Source organism: Phycomyces blakesleeanus, assembly GCF_001638985.1.
Source record: "Phycomyces blakesleeanus NRRL 1555(-) unplaced genomic scaffold PHYBLscaffold_1, whole genome shotgun sequence".
Lineage (NCBI taxonomy): Eukaryota > Fungi > Mucoromycota > Mucoromycetes > Mucorales > Phycomycetaceae > Phycomyces > Phycomyces blakesleeanus.
In genome coordinates, this window is record NW_017265134.1 from 2,939,411 (window position 1) to 2,960,926 (window position 21,516).

The 21,516-nt window shown below is 40.7% G+C and overlaps 6 protein-coding genes across 6 annotated transcripts; 1 reads left to right on the top strand and 5 right to left on the bottom strand.

Annotated features, from left to right (window-relative positions):
- The first annotated feature begins 2,164 nt into the window (after positions 1-2,164).
- On the top strand, positions 2,165-2,818 carry PHYBLDRAFT_157079 (hypothetical protein). The gene has a single exon (XM_018433558.1). The coding sequence runs from the start codon at positions 2,188-2,190 to the stop codon at positions 2,584-2,586; it is 399 nt and encodes a 132-aa protein (XP_018299183.1). The 5' UTR covers positions 2,165-2,187; the 3' UTR covers positions 2,587-2,818.
- Positions 2,819-4,193: 1,375 nt separating this feature from the next.
- Positions 4,194-7,110, bottom strand: PHYBLDRAFT_161775 (GATA-type zinc finger transcription factor; the record flags this gene model as incomplete). The annotated part of the gene is made up of 4 exons (XM_018434462.1): positions 4,194-4,626; positions 4,735-5,259; positions 5,643-6,613; positions 6,688-7,110. The coding sequence occupies 4 exons, from the start codon at positions 7,108-7,110 to the stop codon at positions 4,194-4,196; spliced, it is 2,352 nt and encodes a 783-aa protein (XP_018299184.1).
- Positions 7,111-9,451: 2,341 nt separating this feature from the next.
- PHYBLDRAFT_72966 (hypothetical protein) lies at positions 9,452-11,478 on the bottom strand (the record flags this gene model as incomplete). The annotated part of the gene is made up of 6 exons (XM_018442752.1): positions 9,452-9,622; positions 9,743-9,784; positions 10,269-10,321; positions 10,549-10,625; positions 10,990-11,034; positions 11,345-11,478. 6 exons carry the CDS (start codon positions 11,476-11,478, stop codon positions 9,452-9,454), a joined length of 522 nt encoding a protein of 173 aa, XP_018299185.1.
- A 468-nt stretch (positions 11,479-11,946) lies between these two features.
- On the bottom strand, positions 11,947-12,736 carry PHYBLDRAFT_129610 (hypothetical protein; the record flags this gene model as incomplete). Its single annotated transcript, XM_018429296.1, has 1 exon — positions 11,947-12,736. One exon carries the CDS (start codon positions 12,734-12,736, stop codon positions 12,314-12,316), a length of 423 nt encoding a protein of 140 aa, XP_018299186.1. The 3' UTR covers positions 11,947-12,313.
- A 3,414-nt stretch (positions 12,737-16,150) lies between these two features.
- PHYBLDRAFT_3179 (hypothetical protein) lies at positions 16,151-17,827 on the bottom strand (the record flags this gene model as incomplete). Its single annotated transcript, XM_018439983.1, has 6 exons — positions 16,151-16,507; positions 16,694-16,811; positions 16,963-17,206; positions 17,454-17,529; positions 17,604-17,629; positions 17,728-17,827. Coding segments are annotated over 6 exons (921 nt in total), but the record flags the coding sequence as incomplete, so codon positions are not given.
- A 2,041-nt stretch (positions 17,828-19,868) lies between these two features.
- On the bottom strand, positions 19,869-20,973 carry PHYBLDRAFT_138692 (hypothetical protein; the record flags this gene model as incomplete). The annotated part of the gene is made up of 2 exons (XM_018430049.1): positions 19,869-19,928; positions 19,990-20,973. 2 exons carry the CDS (start codon positions 20,971-20,973, stop codon positions 19,869-19,871), a joined length of 1,044 nt encoding a protein of 347 aa, XP_018299188.1.
- Between the last annotated feature and the right edge of the window lie 543 nt (positions 20,974-21,516).

Genomic DNA, 21,516 nt, shown 5'->3' on the forward strand with positions numbered 1-21,516 from the left:
CTCGAGAAGAAGCGGATGGTCAAGCGGATGAAGCAAGAGACCGAGCGGGTGCGCGAACAGATGTCCTTGCAGGAGCGCAAGATCCAGCTGCTGCAGCGCCAGCAGCTGGAGTCCAACACTTCACGACGCCGGCTGGAGCGCGAGCACGAGATGCAGAAGCAGACCCTGAAGAAGCGGTCCGAGGAGGTGCTTGTGAACGCCGACCAGCTCAAGCAACTGACCAACATGCTCAAGAAAGCTGTGCGGGAAGGTGGAATTCTCGACGAGCGCCTGCTGAGCCGTGTGTCGCACATTATGGGCGGCAATTTTGCGGTCCTGGCTCGTGGTGGACACGGGTTCCCTCGCAGGAATGGCAATAATGTCTATAATAACTATGCCAACAGTAGTGGCCGTAAGAAGGTCAATTCGATACCGCTTGCTACGCGTGCGACTCGCAAGAAGCAGCTGTTGGACCGTGCGCTCTACCAGTACATCCAAGGCAAACAGGCGGTGTTTGAGATGGAGCAGTTGCTGGTCAGACGGGAACGGCTGGCCGAAGAGCGTGTGGCACTGACGGAGGAGCGCAAGAGTGTGTACTTTTCGGAAAAGCTGCGAGCCGAAAGCACTGGCGAGCCTGTTGATCTGTCGGCCATTGAGTTTACAGATGACCGTATTGAAAGCATTTCGGCTGAGATTGATTATCTCTCGGCTCGCATCCGGTCGTTGCAGTCCGAGGCGGCTGGTGGCGGTGGTGGTGGAAGTGGGGGACCAGAGTCGGGCGATCACGACCACAACCACAACGGCGGAGACGACGAAGACGACACGATCGACTTGACTCGTATGGTTCATAGCAGCCGGCCCGAAAGGGAAAGACGGAGGGTAACGTTTGCGGACGAGATCGTGACTGAGCCCCAGACACCGAACGACGAGTGGGCTGACATGGACGCATTTGAGGAGCAATACAGCGTATCGAACAATGCTGCGCCCGAGATGGCTTATGAGATCACTACGAAGATTCTAAAGTCGCTTGAGCCGGATGAGTGCAAGCGTATTGCGGAGAATCTTGTGAATGATATCATGGACTTGCGTATGAGCGAGGGCAATCTGCAGGTGACGATGAAGAACCTTGAAAAGACCTCGCAGGATCTCCGGCGGACACTGGTAGTGATGAAGCGGGCTGCCATTACTACGACAGTTGAGAACGAGAGACGGATCCGCAAGTTAGAAGAAGGACGGTCGCCTAGCCGAGTGATGGGAGGCAGTGTAGTGTATGGAAATGGAAGTGTGGTCGGGTCTTTGTCTGGGATAAGCCTTGATGATCAGCAGAATAGTGCGATTGATATGAAGATTGAGGAGTATATCAATAGTGGGGATACCATATTCGACAAGATTTACGAAGACGGGCTTCGTGGTATGATTGCTACACCCGAGCCGGATGTGAACTTTCCTTGTTCGGCACGTGCATCGCCAGTTTCGTCGGTGGGTTCACTTCATGAGGACACGTTGATTACCCCACCGTCGCCTCGTACTTCGCCGAGTTATGCGATGTATCGTAGCAGCATTAGTATGAATGGACCTAATGGTTCAGGAGGATGCCCGACGTCTGTGATGAAGCCACCGTCGCCACTTGTTGGAGTGATGAGCCGAGACCTTGCGGGGCGGGAGGTGACACCATCGCCTGACCGTTTCTTGAATATGATCCAACGACGTGTGTGGCAGCAGGAGCAACAGGGCAGAAATGGATCAGAATCTCCGATACCGATTACAGTCGTGAATTCGGCCGAGTTTTCCCGTTACACGACTGATCGTGATTCGTCGACGTCTTCTATCCGAAGCAGCCACTTGCGTCGGTCGTCTGTGCAGTCTGATTATTCGTCTTCTCAATCTCAGCACTCCTGGAATCAAAACCAACAAGCCCAGGCAGCTCAAGCAGCTCAGGCAGCTCAGGCAGGGGGACAGACAGGGTTCTCGATGAGTATGCAGGGAACTCTTCGCAAGAGATCTCACTCTTTGCAACAGCTGCAGCAACAGGCTCTTCAGCAAGCCCAAGGCCAAGGCCAAGGCCAGCTCCAACTCCAGTTACCGCAGAGTCCGCAGACGCCGCTTGGCTCACAAACCCACCACCAGGCACGACGACGGGCATCGCTGCGTGAGTTATCGTTGGTCGGCGCTCAAGTGAGTAGCAATGGCGCGATTCCCAACACAAACATGAATACGGGTTACAACACTAGTAATGTTATAATCAGCCGAGATGTGACTGAGCAAGATGCATATGAATATTATATTCATAATCAACCTCCTCAACTGCCATCCTCACCCCTTGCCACGTACTCCCACCAGCAACAGCAACAACAACAGCCTATTCAACGAGCGACTTCCAAACGTGCCCAACAATCACAGTCACCTCATGTGGCCAGTGTTTCTTCTATGGACCGGATCAGTACACCAACGGGTGGAAATGTGTTTGCAAGGCTTTCCCAGACACCAACACGGGCATCCAGAGCCAAGGTTGCCTATCGTCACAGCAGCGGCAGTGTAGATGATCTCAAGCGTCGTTGGGATCTTGATCAACAGCAACGAACTGTCAGTTCATTAAGTGACACTTAAAAAAAAAAATCATTTTCCATCTTTCATGCTATACCCTCCCTCGTTCCCTCTTTTTTTTTTTTCATTTTATATATCCTTATCATCTGTCTATTCTTATTTTTATATATTTATTTTATTTTATTTTATTAAATGTAATATTAAACTTCTTTATTTTATTTTTTTTTAATTATTTTTTTTATATATAAAAAATAATCATAATTAATTCCTTGTTCTTCTTCTTTTTTTTTTATATAAAAAATAAAATATTAAAGAAACAAAATAAAATTGTGATTTGATTTGACTTGAAAAATATTATTATTATTTTTTCTGTCAAAAAAAAAAAAAAAAAAAAAAAAAAAAGTTCAAAAAAAGGAGAATTGCACAGACCTTCATTGTACAAACAAGTGATCAAATAAAATCTGTGCTTCTTTATTTCTATTTCTATTTGTCAGACATATCTATCAATCAAGCAAGCATAATGAAGTATTATATTATTCTTAAGAATCGCAAAATTTATCCTGACTCCCCCCAAAAAATAAATAAATACTGTGCAATGTCCAGTGCTTTTTGTTTTACACTGAAAAAGAAGATGAAGAAGAAAAAAGATATTCATCTCAGAATCACCTGATAATTCGGAGTTGAACTTTTTATAAATAAGAATTACTCACAGTAGGTGATATTATTATAGCGCACTACCAATGTTAAAATAAAAAAAAGGGAGCCTATCGCAATTCACGGACGAACCATTTGCGTGCAGGCCATCAAGGTTTTCTAAATAGGTCATACGATCAAGTTTGGTTGGTTCTCCTTATTCTCATCTAGTCTCCAAAGTCGTACATTATTTCTCTTTTGAAGTTGATTTCTGAAGCTTGCTCCGAGATCCAAGAAATTATAGGTATCTAGGCAACATTCTGCCTGCCATTTGACTCTATATCATTCTTATTTTTTTAGATCCATGATTGATATACTACTATATAGCGATATTTTGTAGCTCGTAAGTTTAGGGTGCATGGTTCAAGCTGTCCAATAAAGTTTATCACTATATACTATACACACTACAAAGAAAATAAAAACCTTAAATGCAAATAGCCGCTTATTACCACTACGTTTTTTTTTGTTAAATTATATCCTTGCTGTAAAATATACAGTGGAATTGTTTGTTTCAATTTTTTTATTATTATTGTTATTATTAAGAAGAAGAAATAGAATAGAGGGCCATAGAATGTGATTGGTTTATGTACATGCTTGAGGAATATTAATATTAATAATAATAATAAGGTGAAATATAGGAACAATGGCAATAAGTGAAATTAAAGAAGAAAGGCTTAACAAGAATAAAAATAAGAAACAATAAGCAATAAGAACAAAAGAAGAATAAGAAAATAGTGTAAATAAATGGTATGCAAACAAAAAAATAAATGGCGTGTGTGATAAATAGAGAAAGAAGAAGAAAGTGCGATTAAGGTTGTGATTGTGAATTGAGGAAGAGGAAGAGGAAGAGGGCGTGAAGATCAATAGAGAGCAAAAATATAAGAAAAGTATAGAGGCAATGATTATAATGACAATAAGATAAAGGTTGTTTGGTTGACTTTTGGTTGAATTTTTTTTTTCCTGTTTTGTCTTTGTCTTTAGCGAAGATTGTTTCCAGATACATCGCGTAAAGAGCGAGTGCGAGGGTTCAAACTGTCTGATGCTTGGGCCGCATTGTTCTTTGGAGCACACATGAGAGGAAGACGCTTTCGGGGAAGCTCGACCACGATTCTCTTGCGTCGTGCATTGTCGCTGCAGGCAGAGTCACAGAACCAGGCTTCATCGCTTGCCACAAATGTGTCGGTCAGTCCGTGATGCTCGGATGCACACTTTTGATGGAGTGCTTTCGGACATCCCTCACATCGGACCAGTACATTGTCCTGCCACGATTCCTGGCGCTGGCATCCAGAACAGAACAACTGAAGCACAGGCCGGTCACGATCATCAATAGACTCCTTTGCAAATCCTGTTAGGTCAAGTCGGGGCAATTTGCAGGCAAATCCATAGCCCTTGTAATCACATCCATGCTTACTATTGTTTTTAGATAAACATTAGTCTCAAGTTTCTTTCCAGCTTATTCGCACGCTGTCAAATAAATAATAGAAAGAATATAGGATCTTATCATCCAATCAAACTTACTTGCACAAAGTACGCTTTCCCCAAGGTCCAGGGCGCCAATTGACTCCTTCGGTTGTTCCACAGTAGCGGCACCAGTCCACATTTGCCTTTGTGAGCTTCTGATAGATGGTAGGCTGGCAAGTCGATCGGCAAGGAACTTGTGTAGATGTCGAGTCTTTCTCACAGCTCTTTTCATTATCTTCATCACCAGAGCTCATGGTCTCTTCGTCTTCGTTTTCCACATTCTCTTCATAGTTCTCATCGTCTTTTTTTATTGTCACAACTGGTGTAGGCTTTTGGTTACGACGGTTGGTCTTATGTTTCTGGTTGCTGTGATGATCGAATGTCTTTTGTCTTTCCCATTGGGAAACTACTGATTCATCATCGTCTTCGTCGTCTTCGTCGTCGTCGTCGTCTTCTTCGTCTTCATCATCATCGTCGTCCTCCGATGCCGAGAGTTGATGATCGCCAGCTGAAAACATTTGACTGTCCGATGAAGCGGATAGGTGCGTGCTCGTGCTTTCAAATCCGAAAGGGTCAACAGCACTACGATGGGGGACAATGAGGTCAGCACATTATAAATTATAAATTATTTATTTATTTATTTATTTATTTATTTATTTATTTTTATTATATTTAAAAATAAGCTACACACAATCCAAAAAAAGAATCCAATAAAAATAAAACGCACACACCTCACAAATTATATATAGTTTATCTATCTATCTATCTATCACTCTATTACTATCATCAAATTCACTATCTAAATCCAACCTTTTCTCTCTTAGATACACACACAATTTATATACTATGCTTGTAATATATATATATATATATATATATAGTAATAATATAAATAAAAAGAAAACACTAAACTATACACATGGAATAACAAAAATAATAATATAAATATAGAAATTAATGCTTACCCATTCCAGCGAGCTACGCGGGCCGAGAGGGAATCCTCATCGTCGGAGCTTTCTTCATCTGAAGCAAAATAGGTATCGCCAAGAAGTTCATCTTGGGACACAGGCACGACCGAGGCCCGCCAGTTGGTTTGTTTCTGTTTCTTGACGTAACCACCAGCGGCCGCAGAAGCAGTAGGCTCTACATGTCCTGATTTGCGCTTCAGTCCACTACTGTTGGATCTGTCAAGAGTGATCTGACCGTAGCTGAGATCGCGATGGTCAGGGGGAGTCGGAAGAGTGCTAGCAGCACAATCAAGAAATGAACCTTGTGCCTTGTCAAAGTGAGAAAGTTGCAGGGAAAAAGCGGGTTTCTGCTTCACAGAGGACGAAGACAATCGGACTTGAGACTCATTAATCATCATTTGATTCTGTTGATGGGTATGCTGATTACAAGTATTATGCTGATGGTTATGCTGATGGTTATGCTGATGATTATGATTATGATTAATAAGAAGATGATATTGCTGTTGCTGTTGCTGTTGCTGTTGGTCTTCAAGTTCCAGACCAAAATAGAATAACGGGATTTCGTCAGAGGCACTCTGGAGAAGGAGATCGGTAGGTGTGTCATCATGGAGAGGCAGAGACATTCCGCTGTCGGACTCACTATCACTCTGGGAACAGGCTGATGACAGCGATTCGGGAGTGGTGGCGCGATTGTAGGCTGGTGTCATGGCTGGCGAAAAGAAGACATCCTTGACAAGGTCCTTTTGGGATTGGGGATCCAGAACAGTGTCATATGTAATTGTGGCATTTTCTAGGGTATGATGGATAGGAAGCTGCTGAACTGCTACAGGCTGATGATGTGGATGAGTCTGGGCTTGAGCTTGAGCATGAGCCTGAGCCTGAGCCTGAGCCTGAGCCTGGACCTGGGCCTGAGCATGAGCCTGAGCATGAGCCTGGGCTTGAGCGTGAACATGAGCATGAGCATGAGACTAATGATTATATTATAAACATTTGATGAGTTGATTTCTTTTTTAAAATAAAGAAATTATATATTTGGACTTACGTTGATTGTGGGAGGAGTTGGGCGTTGGTGGTAATTTTGCTGGACTTGATAATAATAGGCTGGGTGATGATGATAATAATCCACATAGGCAGAAATAGGAAGTGATGTTGCCATACTGGGCACAATGACGGGCGAATCACTACTGCTGCTATTGTTATTATTGCCATTACCGGTGGCACTATTGGTCGTAGTCGTGGTCGTGGTCGTGGTAGTCGTGTGCCTATTGATCTGACGGGGCGCAATCGCAGATGATTGAATAGGACGATGAAAAACTTGGCGATAGACTTGGTTATAGCTATTGGAGTTGGTCATGGTATTGATTGCATTGATGGTATTGATATTGCCACAGTTTTCCATGTTTGGCTGTGCACAGAACTCCTGAGGATAAGGTTGGATATGTGGCATGGCGCGAGAGTAACTCATGTTTATTATATTTTTTTTTAAAAAAAAAGTCCAATGGGATTATTATTATAATAGTAGATATATATATATATTTATATATTTATGTTCTTTAAACAAGAAGGGGTAGGGTCATGAAAAAGAAGGAAAGTAAAAGAGAGGGAGAAAGAAAGAAACAAAAAGAGAGAGAGAGAGAGAGAAAGGGTTTGCGAACAGGCCAGTGAATTTATAAGGTTCTTTCTGCAAAAAAAAAATCGATAGAGCGAGCGAGCCAACGAGCCAACGAGCCAGCAAACGGGCGAACGAACGAGCGAGCGAGCAAACGAGCGAACGAACGAGAGGCAGACAGGAAGGGGGTTCCAAAAAGGAAGACCACAGGAGAGTTCGACTATTCTTTTTGGGTTTTTTTTGGGGGGTGTGGGACAAGACAAAACGAAACGAGAAAAGACAAGACAACCAACCAACCGATTGAAAGAATACTGTCGCTACTGCTACTGTTGCTATTGCTACTGTCGCTACTGCTACTGTTGCTGATACTGTAGCCAGGCACATAGACACCCACACATAATAAAGATATAAAGTTATAATATTATACAATATAATATATACACAAAACGACAGATTTAATCCAAAAAGACTAATCAGAACCAAGAACGTGACACTTGGCCACTTTCTTCTAGCCCACCTAATTTAGTGAATCAGAGAGACACTGGTCCATATTAACCACACACCTTTAAAGCCGTCTCCGCCTCAAATAAATAAATAAGTATAGACGATATGATTGTCCAAAATGATACAATACACTATAGTACACTATAGTACGATGCAGTTACAGTAAAAGATACCGTTATAGTACCCTACATTTTACTATTATATATTTATTATTATTATTACAAAAAAATATTCCCTCTTGTTACTTTCGAAGATCCCTTTTTTTTTTCTTCCGTTTCCTAAATAAATATCACGCATTTATTCAATAAACCGAGGTGTCTGTGCTTGACTTTCTCTCTCTCTCTCTCTCTCTTTATCTATTATAGTTATATATTTTTTTGGGGGTTTCTTACATTTCAAAAATAAAATATATATAAAGCTTTTTGTTTTTATGTCAATTATTTGTTCAATTTTGTTTTCTGTATTGCCTATGTATCTATCTATTGGCTTAAAAATACTGCTTGGCTATTATTTGGTATTTAACCAATATAATAAAATACATAATTTGAAGATAAACAGCCACAAATATATAAGGATCCATTATATTTCAATAGTTAAAATAATTATCAACATTAATATTAATATCAATTTTTTTTTAAAAAAAAAACAATAACAATATCTAAAGCCACCCTGGTAAAGAATGGGTGACAAGCGCAATATATATTTTCTTGAAACTTTTCACTGCTATTTCATCAATGAAAAAAAAATTGGGGGGAAGGAAGGAGAGGCGGGGAGTGATAGTGATAGTAAAAGTATAAGTGAGAATTAGGTGTGAGTGTGGGAGTGGGAGTGTGGGATAAGTGGATAAGTGGAGATTGCCACCAAGCGGCATTTGGAGCACATGCAGCACTCGTGTTACACGCCTCGTGCTGCCTATATAATTTTTTATTTTTTTTGCAATTCCTAGACCCATTCTATTTTCTCACCCCACAAGCCCTTGCTTCCCAAGCCTGATTTTCTCTACACTTTGAGACTTTTTAGATGTATATAAATTAGGGCGTTTGGAACCTGGAGTACAAATCTAATGAGGATATTTCTCTTGTGTGTGTGTAGAATATGGCAAATAAGATCAAGATCTATGGGACCTGAACACATACAATACACAATACATCTACAGTACACACACATTGATACATATTCCCTAAAGAAATAAATATATATATATATATATATATATGCTTTTACGCAAAGAAAAATGCACGCTCCACAGAATTAATATGATTGTAAGACAAGGTGTGCTCTAAATACACAAGATAGTCTTATTCATTTTTCGACCATTTTTAATTATTATTATTTGATTGCTCTGTTCAGTAAACAAGAGGAATGTCCTAGATAATACTTGATTTTTAATACAAAACTTTTATAAAAGATTTCTAACTAGATGATAATAATAATAATAATAGTATTAGTAGTAGAATCGACTATTGTTTATAATCTGACTTGACTTGTCCTGGCTTTGTCTGTTTGCCTGTCTGGTCTGGTCTGGTCTGGTCTGGTTTGGTTTGGTTTGATTTGGTTTGGCCTGGTCTGACTTGACTTTTTGTTTTTTGTTTTTTTTTACCTGGCCTGATTTGACTTGATTTATTGATTTTACCTGACCTGACCTGACTTTACCTTGCCTGACCTGACTCAAAATAATAGTAAAATACGTATCCTAGCAACAAAGTAACATTGCAACCGTATCCAAGTCTACATATAAATTTGGATCCACGTCAATATTAATGTCAATATCAATAGTACTATCAGTAGTACTATCACTATCAATAGTAATGGTAATCGTAACAGTAGCAGTAACAGTAACGGTAACGGTAACAACGATAATGTCCTGTTTTTAGTACCCGCTGTGCAAAGCGACAATTAAGTTGTACGCCTCCCCCTCCTTTTTGGCTTCTGCCTTTTAATGAGATGAGATATTCCTCTTTTAATTATTATTTTATTTTCATACTGCCCAATCAACATTGACTGAGAAACACAAGCCTAGAATTGGCTTTTTATATAATATATTTTTAGGGTAGGAAAATAAAAAGGATAACTCGCGGGAATATTTTAAGACGGAATCGACGGGTTGAACCAAAGAAAATCATTTTTATTTTATTTTATTTTTAAAAAAAAAAGGTAGGGTCTATCTTTTGCTTATCTAGTAATGATATCTGGCAGAACACAAGAAACCAGAAATGATAGTAGTAAAGAAGACAAGTCCTTTTTATTTCTTTATCTAATTTTTTTCTTCATATATATATCTTATATTGTTGTTGCTTCTAGAAATGAATATTAAGATTATTGACACAAAGAGAATTCTAGTATATAATTCTGTCTTATAAATTTTATAATTTTATTCAGTCAGTCAATTTATTTTATCTGATCCTTGATAACTGAGTTAAAGATCTATATATATATGTCTGTCTGCATTTAAGAGATAGAGAGAGGAGGGTGAGAATTAAGTAGAGGATAAAGGTTGTGTTTAAATTCACCTTATTCACCTTATTCATTAACTCACTAAACCCTTCTTCTTCTTTCTCTATCTCTTTATGCATATATATATATATATATATTGTGTGTGTGAGCTTTTTGGGATCAATAACTATATCTCTCTAGATCGCTATTACAATATAAAACTATATATAAATGTGCTTGTGTGCGTGTGTAAATGCTTATTGCCTTGTTTTGTCCACGATAGACACGAATCAAATGGATTTCAGATTGCGGACAAGAGTGCAGATGGAAATCATTACAGCTTGTCCCACCATTAACCTTGTTCTACATTAATTACATCTTTCCTAATGTACTGCCGTCCAGTCGAATGGCTTTGGATTATATTATATTCCACTCTATACATTTATTTATTTATTTATTTATATAGAAGCTTTATTTCTGCGTTGAAATAATCAATATCAAAAAAAACCCCCCTGTGAATCAGAATTATCACTAAATTAGAAATTCAATAATCAATACAATACAATACAATCAAACAACATCAATTACTGCAAATTCTTAATAGCGTTCACTCTTAATATTTTCTTTCAATTATTATTGCCGTTGCATTCAGCTATTCTAATATATGAAATAATAGAATTCTAAAGATAACTAAAACCAAGTAAATAACAAAAATATTAATTTTAAATACTAGTAGTAAAAACAAAAACAAAAAAATGATAATAATTTTGGCATATAAATTTTTGTGTATATATTTACTTTAAAATAGCGCCAACTATTATATAAATAACCTTTTTCTTTATACTATAGTATAGTATAGTATTGATTTAATTAATTAATTAGTGTTATTATCTTTTGGTATGTATATATTGGCTTGGAAAAGCATACTACTTCCTTTGACTCTATATACATATAGTCATTTGGGTTTCCTTTGTGAAGTAAAGCTGATAGAAAATATTAATAAAATAAAAAACGAAAATGAAAATGAAAAGCATCAGGTCAGATAAGAGAACTTGTAGGAAATTGGCACAGCGAAACAACTGTGATTTTATACTACTATTACTATTATTACTATTATTTCATGTCATTTTTTTCTCTCTTTTTTTTTTTTTACATGTTTTTAGGTAGGCTGCATCTAATCGTAATTCTGACCGTGATTTTGATTGTAATTGTGACTGTGTCTGTGACTACAATTATGATTCTCTTCACTAGCAAAGAGAGAGAGAGAGACTTACAGCCAAGAGGCATATATTTATTTATAAGTTGATAAAGTTTGATTGTTTCCCACCCCAATTCCCGTATAAAGTAAGTCTCTCAGCACGTCCATTAAACCACGTTTCTCTAAAGCAATTCCATTTTTATTTTATTTGGGATTGCCACGCTAAAGTACTAAATCTAGAAACCAACCTCGCGCAAAACAATCAGCCTGTATATCTTCATTTGGCTGGTTGATTTTCCATCGTGCTCATCAATTAAAACAACCAACCAACCAACCAACCAAAAAAAAAAAAAAAAAAACTTTGGCCACGCGACTACACGTGGCAAATGTAGAGGAAAATGAGGCCTCTGCATTCTAGCAGAAAAAGTTTCCATGATTATTTAGTACAATTTATTCTATTAATCTAAAGGTTCACCTTTCTCTCTCTCTCTCTCTCTCACACACTTTATATATAGCTATTGTTAAAGCTAAAATAAGATAAGATAAGATAAGATAAAATAAAATAAAATATTTATATTTATTATTTTTAAAAAAAAAATGTACACCAAATAGTAGGTGAAATCAAAAATGAAGAAAATAAATGATATATAAGTAAGAGAGAGAATGTGAGAGAGGAGAGAGGGCAGTATATATTATATGATTGTTTAAAGGAATGACTAGAATAAAGGGAGAGAGGGAGACGGAGATAGAAGGAAGCATATGGGTGTGTAGTAGTTGACAGGTCTTTCAGAAGAAGTAGATTTAGAAGAAGTAGAGAAAGAGAAATTAAAACAGAAAAAATGAATAAATAAATAAATAAATAACTAAATAGAATGAGGCAAATAATAGACAAAGAATTTACAATAAGGTGGGGAAACAGAGGATTTAGAAGCACATGAACTTGTTCTTCTTGTTCATTAGCTCTTCCATTCTGTTCTCCAGAATATGTCGAGCCTTTTCTGCCTTTTCTTTCAATCGCTTTTCGGCTTCAAGTTCACTCTCCAACGCCTTTCTTTCTTCTGCAATGTGGTTTGCACTCGACAGTTGGTGAGTCTGGATCTGAGTCACCTGAGTTCGCAGGTTCTGGATTTCTAAAGCGTATGTCTGGCGCTCACGGTTCAATACATCAAGCTGCTTCTTGGCATCTCGCATAGAACTCTCTGAACGGGTCAGCTGGGCCTCTAGTTTAGAAATAACCTCTTGGTGCGCCTTGACATCATTCTCGGCAATGTGTGATTTGCGCTGTAGAGAACGGAGCATCTTCTCATACTGCTCGGATGTCACATTATCACCATGAATGCTGCTCATAATCTCACTGAACCCAGACGACGCATTGGAGTCCTGGCGAAGGAGCGAGACAGACAATACGCGGGTGGGCTGCATTGGTGGAGAGTGAGGAGGGCTCGAAGGAACAGGCGAGCCTGGAACAGCTGGAAGAGGACTTGGGATCGGTGGCAGAGGATTGGATGGAGGAGCAGACGGGGGAGGGAGATTCTGGACACTGCCGGCCGCTGCACGGTTGCGCATCATTGACGATCCTGCACGAGTAGTGTCGGATCGGATCGAGCTCACAGACCGGCGCTTCATAGATGTCTCTCTGTCTTCCTCGGTCTCGACAATAATCGTCCGGTATCCCGAGGGACTGGGCTTCTGGATCTTTGTCAAGCTTGAGTTGGACATCTCACGCTGGAGTTTATAGTGGAGCATGTTGGGAGGTAGTGCAGATGTAGGCGAAGAGACCCGAGGGGTGGGTGATGGCGAGGTAAAGATAATCGACTCGCGCGTAGTGGTTGGTGTAGAGACAGAGTTTCGAGGTATGATAACCTGCTCCATCTCTTTCTCAAGCCGGTCGTTGGCCGCCGTCTGCTTCATTACCTCCAACTCGAGGTTCTTGATCTCCAGTGTGAGCTGGCTTCTCTGCAACACAAGCTGACCTTCAAGGTCATCAACGTGGCGCATCAGATTCGAGTTATCCTCACTCAAGATGCACAGCTTGTCAATCAGTTCCATCTGTCCTTCAGGAGCCTGAAGCTTCTTGCTCAAATGCTCCTGAAATTCTCGGAGGCTTTCCTTCTGAGCTGCAGATGCCTGGTAGCTTTGTCGGTCCATGTGACTAATGCGACTCTCGAGCGCAGCAACCAGAGCATCTTTCTCAAGCAGTTCACGCTGTTGGTCTTCAATTTTCTGGAGCATTGTCTTTTCACTCGTTTCTTTCGAAATAAACGAGCGGCGAGCCAACGCCTTCTTTTCCTGTTCAAGTAATCTGATCCTCTTCTCGAGAGCAGCCGTGTGATTCTCGTCTGTTCCGAGCTCAGAAGACCCAATCTCACGCGGTACCCTAGACAAATTTGCGGCAAGGTTCTTTAAGGAGTGGGAGCGTGGCTCGGGTGAATGGATCTGGAGTGCATTGATGATGTCTTGGCAATCTTTGGTCTCCTTTTGGGCCTCAGCAAGATCTTCAAGTGCACGGTCACACTTTTCTTCGATGCTGGTAACTTCTATTCTGTGTGTCTTTTGCAAGGTCGACAATCTTTCCTCGAGCTCGGAAATCATGCCAGAGGTGTCGTTGGCAGCAACCAAGGCACGCTCGGTCTCGATAATCTTGCGCAGTTCTTCGACAGTGGCCTCAAGAGCAGATGTCTTGGCAGTCTGCGAGACAAGGCTTTGGTTCAGCATCTCGAGATCCGATGTCTTTTTCTCCAACTCAAGCAAGATTGCCCGGTGTTCTTTGGTTTCGCTTTCGATGATTTCGTCTAGCTCCTTAACCCGGGCCTCAAGGGCAGGAATACACTGAAGCTCGATGTCGGTTTGGATACGGTCTTCTTGAAGGGTCTTTATCAGAACCAGCTGGCTTTCAAGAGACGCCTTGGCCTGATCGCGCTCCTGTTGGAGTAGTCGGTTGGCTTCGTCAGCCTTGGAAGCACGGTCGGTGACTTCTTGCAGAACGTTAGACAAGGATTCCTTTTGGCCTGTAAGAAGTTCGACAGTCCGGCGCTTTTCTTCTAAATCTTCTTCTCGGATTACATACTGTTGGCGAAGATCCTTCAAGGTCTCAAAGGTACGGTCCGATTTGGCGTCTTGGATTCTCATCGTGCTTTCGACAAAGTGAATCACCATCTCGAGCTGTTTCTTTTCCACGCCCATACCACACACATCGCGCAGCACGCCCTCCATTTCTTTCTGCATCGACTGGGCCATCTGGGACTTCTTCTGGTTCTCAGCCTCAAGTTCACTGACTCGGCGTTCACGATCGGCAATCTGTTCACGCAGTCCGGTCGTCAGACGATCCATCTCAACAAGTTTAGCTTCCAGACCACGGATGATGATGTCTTGCTTTTCTTCTACCATGCGCAAAGCATTCAGATCCAGCTTAACTTTCTCGAGCTCTTGGAGGCGTAGACGCAGTGTGATTTGGGTACCCTGTTCGTGCTCCCACATGTGCTTGTGTAGAGTCTCGGTTGTCTGGGCAGCCTCTTCGACCTGGTACTTGAGCATGGCGTTGTCGGTCTCCAAAGCCTCGCAGATCTGTTCAGACATCCGTTTCTGGTCTACTTGTTTGGCACGTGCCGCCGAAAGCTCTTCTAAACAAACAGCGTGTTCAGCTCTCAAAAGGTTCAGAGCTTCTTCAAGCTGCTGGATCTGGGCTGTCTGCGTGTCACGCAGAGTGATCCAGTCGACCCGAAGCTGATCAATCTCGGCCAGTCGTTTCTCAAGCTCGTCGACCTGGGATGCCTTTATGGACACCTTGGTCTCAAGCTCGGCAGTCTTTGCTAGTGCGGCGGCAAGTGCGATCTTGTGCTCGCTGGGTACTTCTGACGCAAGTTCGGTGACCCTTTGAGACTCTTCTTCAAGCTGCGCGCACCTTGCCAGGGATTCCTGGAGATTCTTTTTGAGAGTTTCGGCATCCTTGGCCTGCTCTTCGGCTACACCGAGGCGCTCTTCGAGTGTGGTTATGTATTGGTCAGTGTTGATGTCGCTCTCTTTGAGCTGCGAAATCTTTTGTTTCAAATCAGCCAAGATCAGCTGGGTGGTCTCTGCTTCGGCAACCGTCTTTGAGAGCTTTTCTTCTAAATCGATTACGTGCGCCTCGCTACTGTGTTCGCGGTCCGTAGATCTGGACAACTTTATGCGCAGCTGGTTCAGAAGAGTCTGTTCTTGAGCGTGCAGTGATTCGTACTCTACAATCTTTGCTTCCTGGTCTCCCAAGGTCTTGTCCGAGTGTGCCAACGCTGTGCGGGCCATGGCGAGATGGGATTCGAGACCTGCGATGCTCTTTTCGTACTCTTCAATCACAGGCTCTACCAGGTGCTGGAAGTTTGGATCGTCCGTACTTGTCGCGGTCGTCGAACTACTATCTGAGGTGGGGCGAGATCTGATAAGACTAGGTTCCTGGCGACTCTGACGGAGTCTTCTCTCGACAAGTCTGTTGCGCTCGCGTGTGACAGTAACCTGGTTCTGGAGCTCTTCAATCTGACGGCGCAGATCGGCCACCAAAGCCTGCTGGTCAAAGTCAGTCACGTCAGGTACGGTAATTGTTGTGGTTGCAGAGGAAGAAGGGCAAGAGATGATGGGTTCGTTGTCCGATATGGAGCATGGGGGAGAAGGTTTAGAGATGGATGAGATTGACGAGGCTGGTGAAGGCTGTCTAAGAGATCTGATCTCAGATTTGAGTTTGGCGATAATTGACCGAAGTACTTCTGGATTGTCGTTCACTGTCCATTCCTCGGTCTCGTTTCGCTCTGATTTGTTTTTGATGCTTCGGGTTCTGTGAGCATACTTGATGGTGTTGACTGTCTCGGTTAAGTTGCTGTCAGTCGGACTCACGCATGCGATCATAAGCGTGGTCGCGTTTCCACCGAGCGAGTCTTGCAAGAGACGCGTGAGCTTTGAGTCTCGGTAAGGAACATGAAGCGACTTCTTTGGGGTCTCCGAAAGGGCCGAAATTACGTTTCCCAACGCAAGCAAGCCTGCATTGATGTGGATTCCTTCTTTGCGGCGATCTCCCTGAGCGGCCGTCCGCTTCAGTCGTTCGGAACCTGCCAGATCCACAAAGTGGAACTTTGAGTTTGTGATGACCCACTCTCCTTCCTCTTCGAGGTGTTTTGCCTGGCGTTCCATGTGTCCAACCATCGCTTTTACGTTGAGGGTACTGCATCGTCTAGAAGGTGTGGAAATGATTGATGATCTCGAAGTGGCGATAGGGATAGGATCGGGTTTGCGAGATGGTGTGGGAGTAGATACTGGCGAGACGATCTTGGTTTCTACCTTGGGGACCCATTTTTCTTGTTTTAGTAGTACAGTAAATATGGCATGCGATCGCGAGGATTTGGCATTCATATCTGTGGCACTTGTGGCACGGTTTTGGGTACCCATTTGAAGGTATCTAATGGACAGAAAAAGAAAATTCTTATCAGTTTATAATTGTTCGCTTATATATAAAAGAAGATGACTTGATAATTTACTACGATACAAAGTAGTAATAATAATAATAGGTTCACTCATTGTTATAATTATTTATAGCAAATTTTTCTTACTTTAATACATCTTCAGTTGAAGTTACAGCCATTTCTTTGATACCAGTACAGACGATATGACCTTTTGTGTCTTCGCGGATAGTTACAGAGGGTCTTTCCGAAGCTGGTGCTTGATTAAGCAAATCGATCAATTCCTCGTTGTAAATCTCCACAAAGGACACGTGTACTGTTTGGCGTGGTGCTTTGCTGTTTTCACTTAATGTAGAGCTGGAGGCACGTCTAGAGGGTGGGATGATCATCGATACTGCTCGCAGTTTTGCTGTCGATGGAGAGCGTCTAGGGATTTGTATTCCGGATGGAAGGGCAACAGGGCGTAAGGAAGGTGGTGGTGATGATAGGACTGGTATTGCCTGAGCCTCAAGGCGTTGAAAAAGGGCATTGATTGCACGGGGAATAATACCTTTAGATTTGAAAGCATTATTTAAATAAATAAATTACATCAAGGTAGCTCAGTCAATTGATTGTCTCTTATTTCTATTATTATTTTTTACCTTCTTGTTCCCGGTCTTGAAGTTCATTGGCTGGGGCAGTGCCCATTGTGTAGGTTTTTCCGGAGGATGTTTGACCCTGTACGTGACATATTGGTAAGAGAGAGAGAGAGAAAAGGGAAATAATGATAATTAGATGTAGGTTGCACTTACATAGGCAAGAATAGTAACATTGTAACCTAAAAGAGAGCGAAAGAGATTGTATCAAAACGGGGCATGCGTTTTCTTCTTCTTCTTCTTCTTATGAAAATGACTATATGTGGGTGATTTAGTTTACCTTGTATAAACCGATCTACTAGATCAGATGCTACGTTTTTAAATACTTGATCTTGAGTACTGTCTGGCTTAAATACGTAGTCGAATTTGTATGATTTTTGATGAGGTACGACGGTTATGACATTGTCGAATGCTTTCAAGACATCAGAATCGGTCGAGTGCTGAAAGCGGGGTTGTTGGCGGTCTTGTTTAGATAATGGTCGTACTCGAATTGCTGATAGAGGGGACACAATGATGATGAGATGGATTATCAACAAATAAAACGAATAAGAAGAAGTATGGGCACACACCAAACAGAAAAGATTAAGGAAATGCAGAAGCTTACCAACTTGTACGGGAGTCGTGTTGTCTTTGTGTATAAAGGGAGTTTGGGAGACTGCAAAGTCTGTGGCTATAATAGAAGGAGGGGGAGAGGATGAAATCATTGTGATATAGACATGTATGGGTATCGAAAGGAATGAAAGGGCATGAAATCAATCCGACAAACAGATAGACGAGATTTCTTTGCAAGAGTCGAGTGGGGAGGGAGGGAGAGAGATTTGGCTGAAGGGAAGAAAAGGAAAAGGAAAGACAAGATGTGGAATCGGCTTCTTGTTGAATAGGGTCGGAGCGTGCAAGTTCAAGGTGGAGATTCAAAGGACAATGAGGGTCCCAGACACAAGGCTGTTATGTATTAATATGAGGTATCAGGAAGGCCAATGATAGGGTATATGGTTCTCGGTTGAATTATAGGTGTCGCAAGAGTTCAATTTCCAACACCAAAAAAAAGAAGAATAATATGTCTTGTTCTTTCTGTTTTTTTTTCTTATTATTATTATTGTTATTATTATTTTGCGTAAAAGCTGTCACGCAAAAGACGAATATTTTATATAAATATAAATATAGGGAAGGTTGGATCTTGGTCGACAGGAGGCTGGTTTGTAATGAATGTATAGGGGAAGCGACTAGGAATAGAATCGCACCAAAGACTTGGTAATGATAGTAATAATGATAATAATAATGAAAGGAAAGAGAGAAAGAGAGAGAGAGAGAGAATTATAAGCTAAGAGACATTTGGTTTTTTTAGCTTACACATGAGGATAGTCCTAATTAAGTGAGCATTTTCGTGTGTGTATATATATATTTATACGTGTGGATTTGTGGGACAGGCTCTGTACATTCTTTTTCTGATTCTAGTCAGGATTCCTTTTTGCTTGATTACTGAATTTGAAGGTTTGCTCCCGGCCCAGCTTTCTGTTGCACCATACAAGTGACGAATGGATGCACAGACAACTGGCCTTACAAACGCCGCATCTTGGTGTTTGGTTCAATACTATCTCTAAAATTAAACTGAATCGTATATGGATTCTAGCTTTTATTTATAAATATTATAGCTCTTTTCACTTTTTAAATTTTGCTTATAAAAGAAGCAGTAGGTTTAATAAATATTTAAAGACATACATTTCCAATATACCTGTGAGATGTAATCATGTCTTGTGTAGCCTTAATGAACCGAAATTTTCCATGCTTAAATTGCAGAATTATTTCTTTGCCTCTTGGAGTATATTTACAGGAAAGACATTGGATAGACGCTTTATTGTGCTCATAATATCTCGTACTACATGAACAGCCTGTGCGTCAATTAAAATACAATACAATACAATAGCAACAGATTATGGGGTTTTCTTTCTGATTATTACAAGCATATCTATTCTGATTTAATGAATAAAGAAGGTTTTGCAGTAGACTAGAATATTAATAAAAGCCACAAACACTATAATAGTATATACTAGTTATCTTGCTATCACTCACAAAGAAATAAAATCATACACTTTTTTGTTTTTTTTTAATAATCGAAAAAAATTAATGTGTTTCAAAATCATAATAATTAAAATAATTAAATATCTGCCTGTTATCTTCCACGTGCCAAAAAGCAAGGGTTGATCAATTTCTCAATGAACAATTTATATATATATATATTTATTTATTTTTGGGTATAAGGAGATACGTTACATTATACAGGGTATCGCTCAATAGAGACAAGCCACAAGAGTGTTCGAATTGGAAGAAGATCAAAAAGTGATATGAATTATTTACAGGAACTAGTTTTAATGTATAAGGATCACTCTTTTTCGCCTTCTTCTTCCTCTTCTTTTATATATATTAATCTTTCCAAAACTGCCAGGCTTTACGCTTCTTTATCTTATCTGTCGTTTCGGTACTCTAGATTAAACAATTAGATAATCTGACGCCAAAAAACAAACAAACAAACAAAAATACCAACCTTTTCTTTCTTGAATAAGCTCAAAAACTTGGATTTCTTTTTGGATTTTGGATCTTCTTCGATTTTTGATTTAGAGTCCTTTTCCTTTTTTGATTTCAGCTGCCTTTTCTCTACCACATTGAACCTCTTGCGCTCTTTTTTTGTACTCGCCACCTTATACTCTCTCTTTAGACTAGGTGCCTTGGAGACCTTTCTGGTGTGAGAGATCTTGATTTCCCTTGTGCTTCGCTTCTTCTTCAACGATGTCTTATGCTTTATGCTTGGCTCCCTCTGGACTTCATGAATCGACACCTTTTCGTTAACTTGTGTGATGTCTTCTTCGACTGGCACAATTGTCTCTTCGCTTTTGTGAGACAGTTTTGGAGATGCTTCTTGTGCTACTACGAGGACTTCTTGCTTATCAGGGGCTGTATCACTCTCGGGGAAATGGTCCGAAATTGTCAGTGAGTTCAACTGTGCGTCAGTCACAGTATCGTCTGCATCTCTGGATAGTTCGTACACACTGATTTCATCTAGTTTTTGTATCCTGCGTGCATAGAGATGCTCGTACAAAGCGTGTTCCTTGTTATCCGAAGTCTCGGCTGACAAGGTAGTCACACTTGCAGCAATTGCATTACTGTAGTCAAGGGTGAGGATGGACGATGTTGTAGAGTTGGTGGTAATGACAGAGGCTCGTCTGTCTGGCTCATATTCAGAAATATGGGATGGGAATCCTTGGAGGTCATTCATTGAAGCAATTGCTTCGAGAGGAAGAATTGTGAGCGTCAATGGGCCTGCAATTCCTTGTCCACGGCTGTCGACTGGAACTAAAGAAAGTTGAGAGTGCCAGGTATCTGCAGGGTACTTGGTTACTTTTGTTTTCTGTTGTACATTTGATTGCACTGCTTTCTTTGCGGCTTTTTTGAGTCTTTTGTTCTCTTGAAGTTTCTGTGCGCGTCTTTGTGCACGACTGCCATTGACATTGCTTGATCCAGAAGTATTCATTGTTTACTTGGTGTTCTCTAGTCTACTTTGGCAAGAGTAAAAGAAAGAATAAATTTGAAGTAAAAATAAAATGAAATGAAATGAAAGAGAAAGAGGGGAATCAAGGGAATGGGTGGTTTTCTCGATCAAAGTAAAACTATTTTATAAGAGTAAGCATATATTTTTGCCGTTCTTTAAAGTCACATAGCCAAGACCCGACTCTTAGCGTTGGCACCTTCTTCAACAGGAAAAAGCACCCGCATGGTGTGTACAAAACATAGTGATTTTTTTTGGGGGGAATTGAGAAGCAAGATGAGCCAAAGAAAAATAAGAACATATTGCTACTACTATTATTAAATATTTGGATCAAATATTTGGATATAAAAAAAAATTATTGGGCTGTTTTGCTTCATTGTTATGGGTCACAACAGGCCATTATTTTACCTTTATATATCTTGTTTTTCTTTTGTCAGTTGATTCTCACAAAATACTGTTTCTTGTATTTCTCACCTAAATTGCTTCAAACACGACCCCGCAACAGAAATACACTTCCTCTCGGAGTGT

What these genes read in the sequence shown, in the direction of transcription:
- PHYBLDRAFT_157079 (XM_018433558.1), top strand. Translation starts at nt 2,188, where the DNA reads ATGAATACGGGTTACAACACTAGTAATGTTATAATCAGCCGAGATGTG.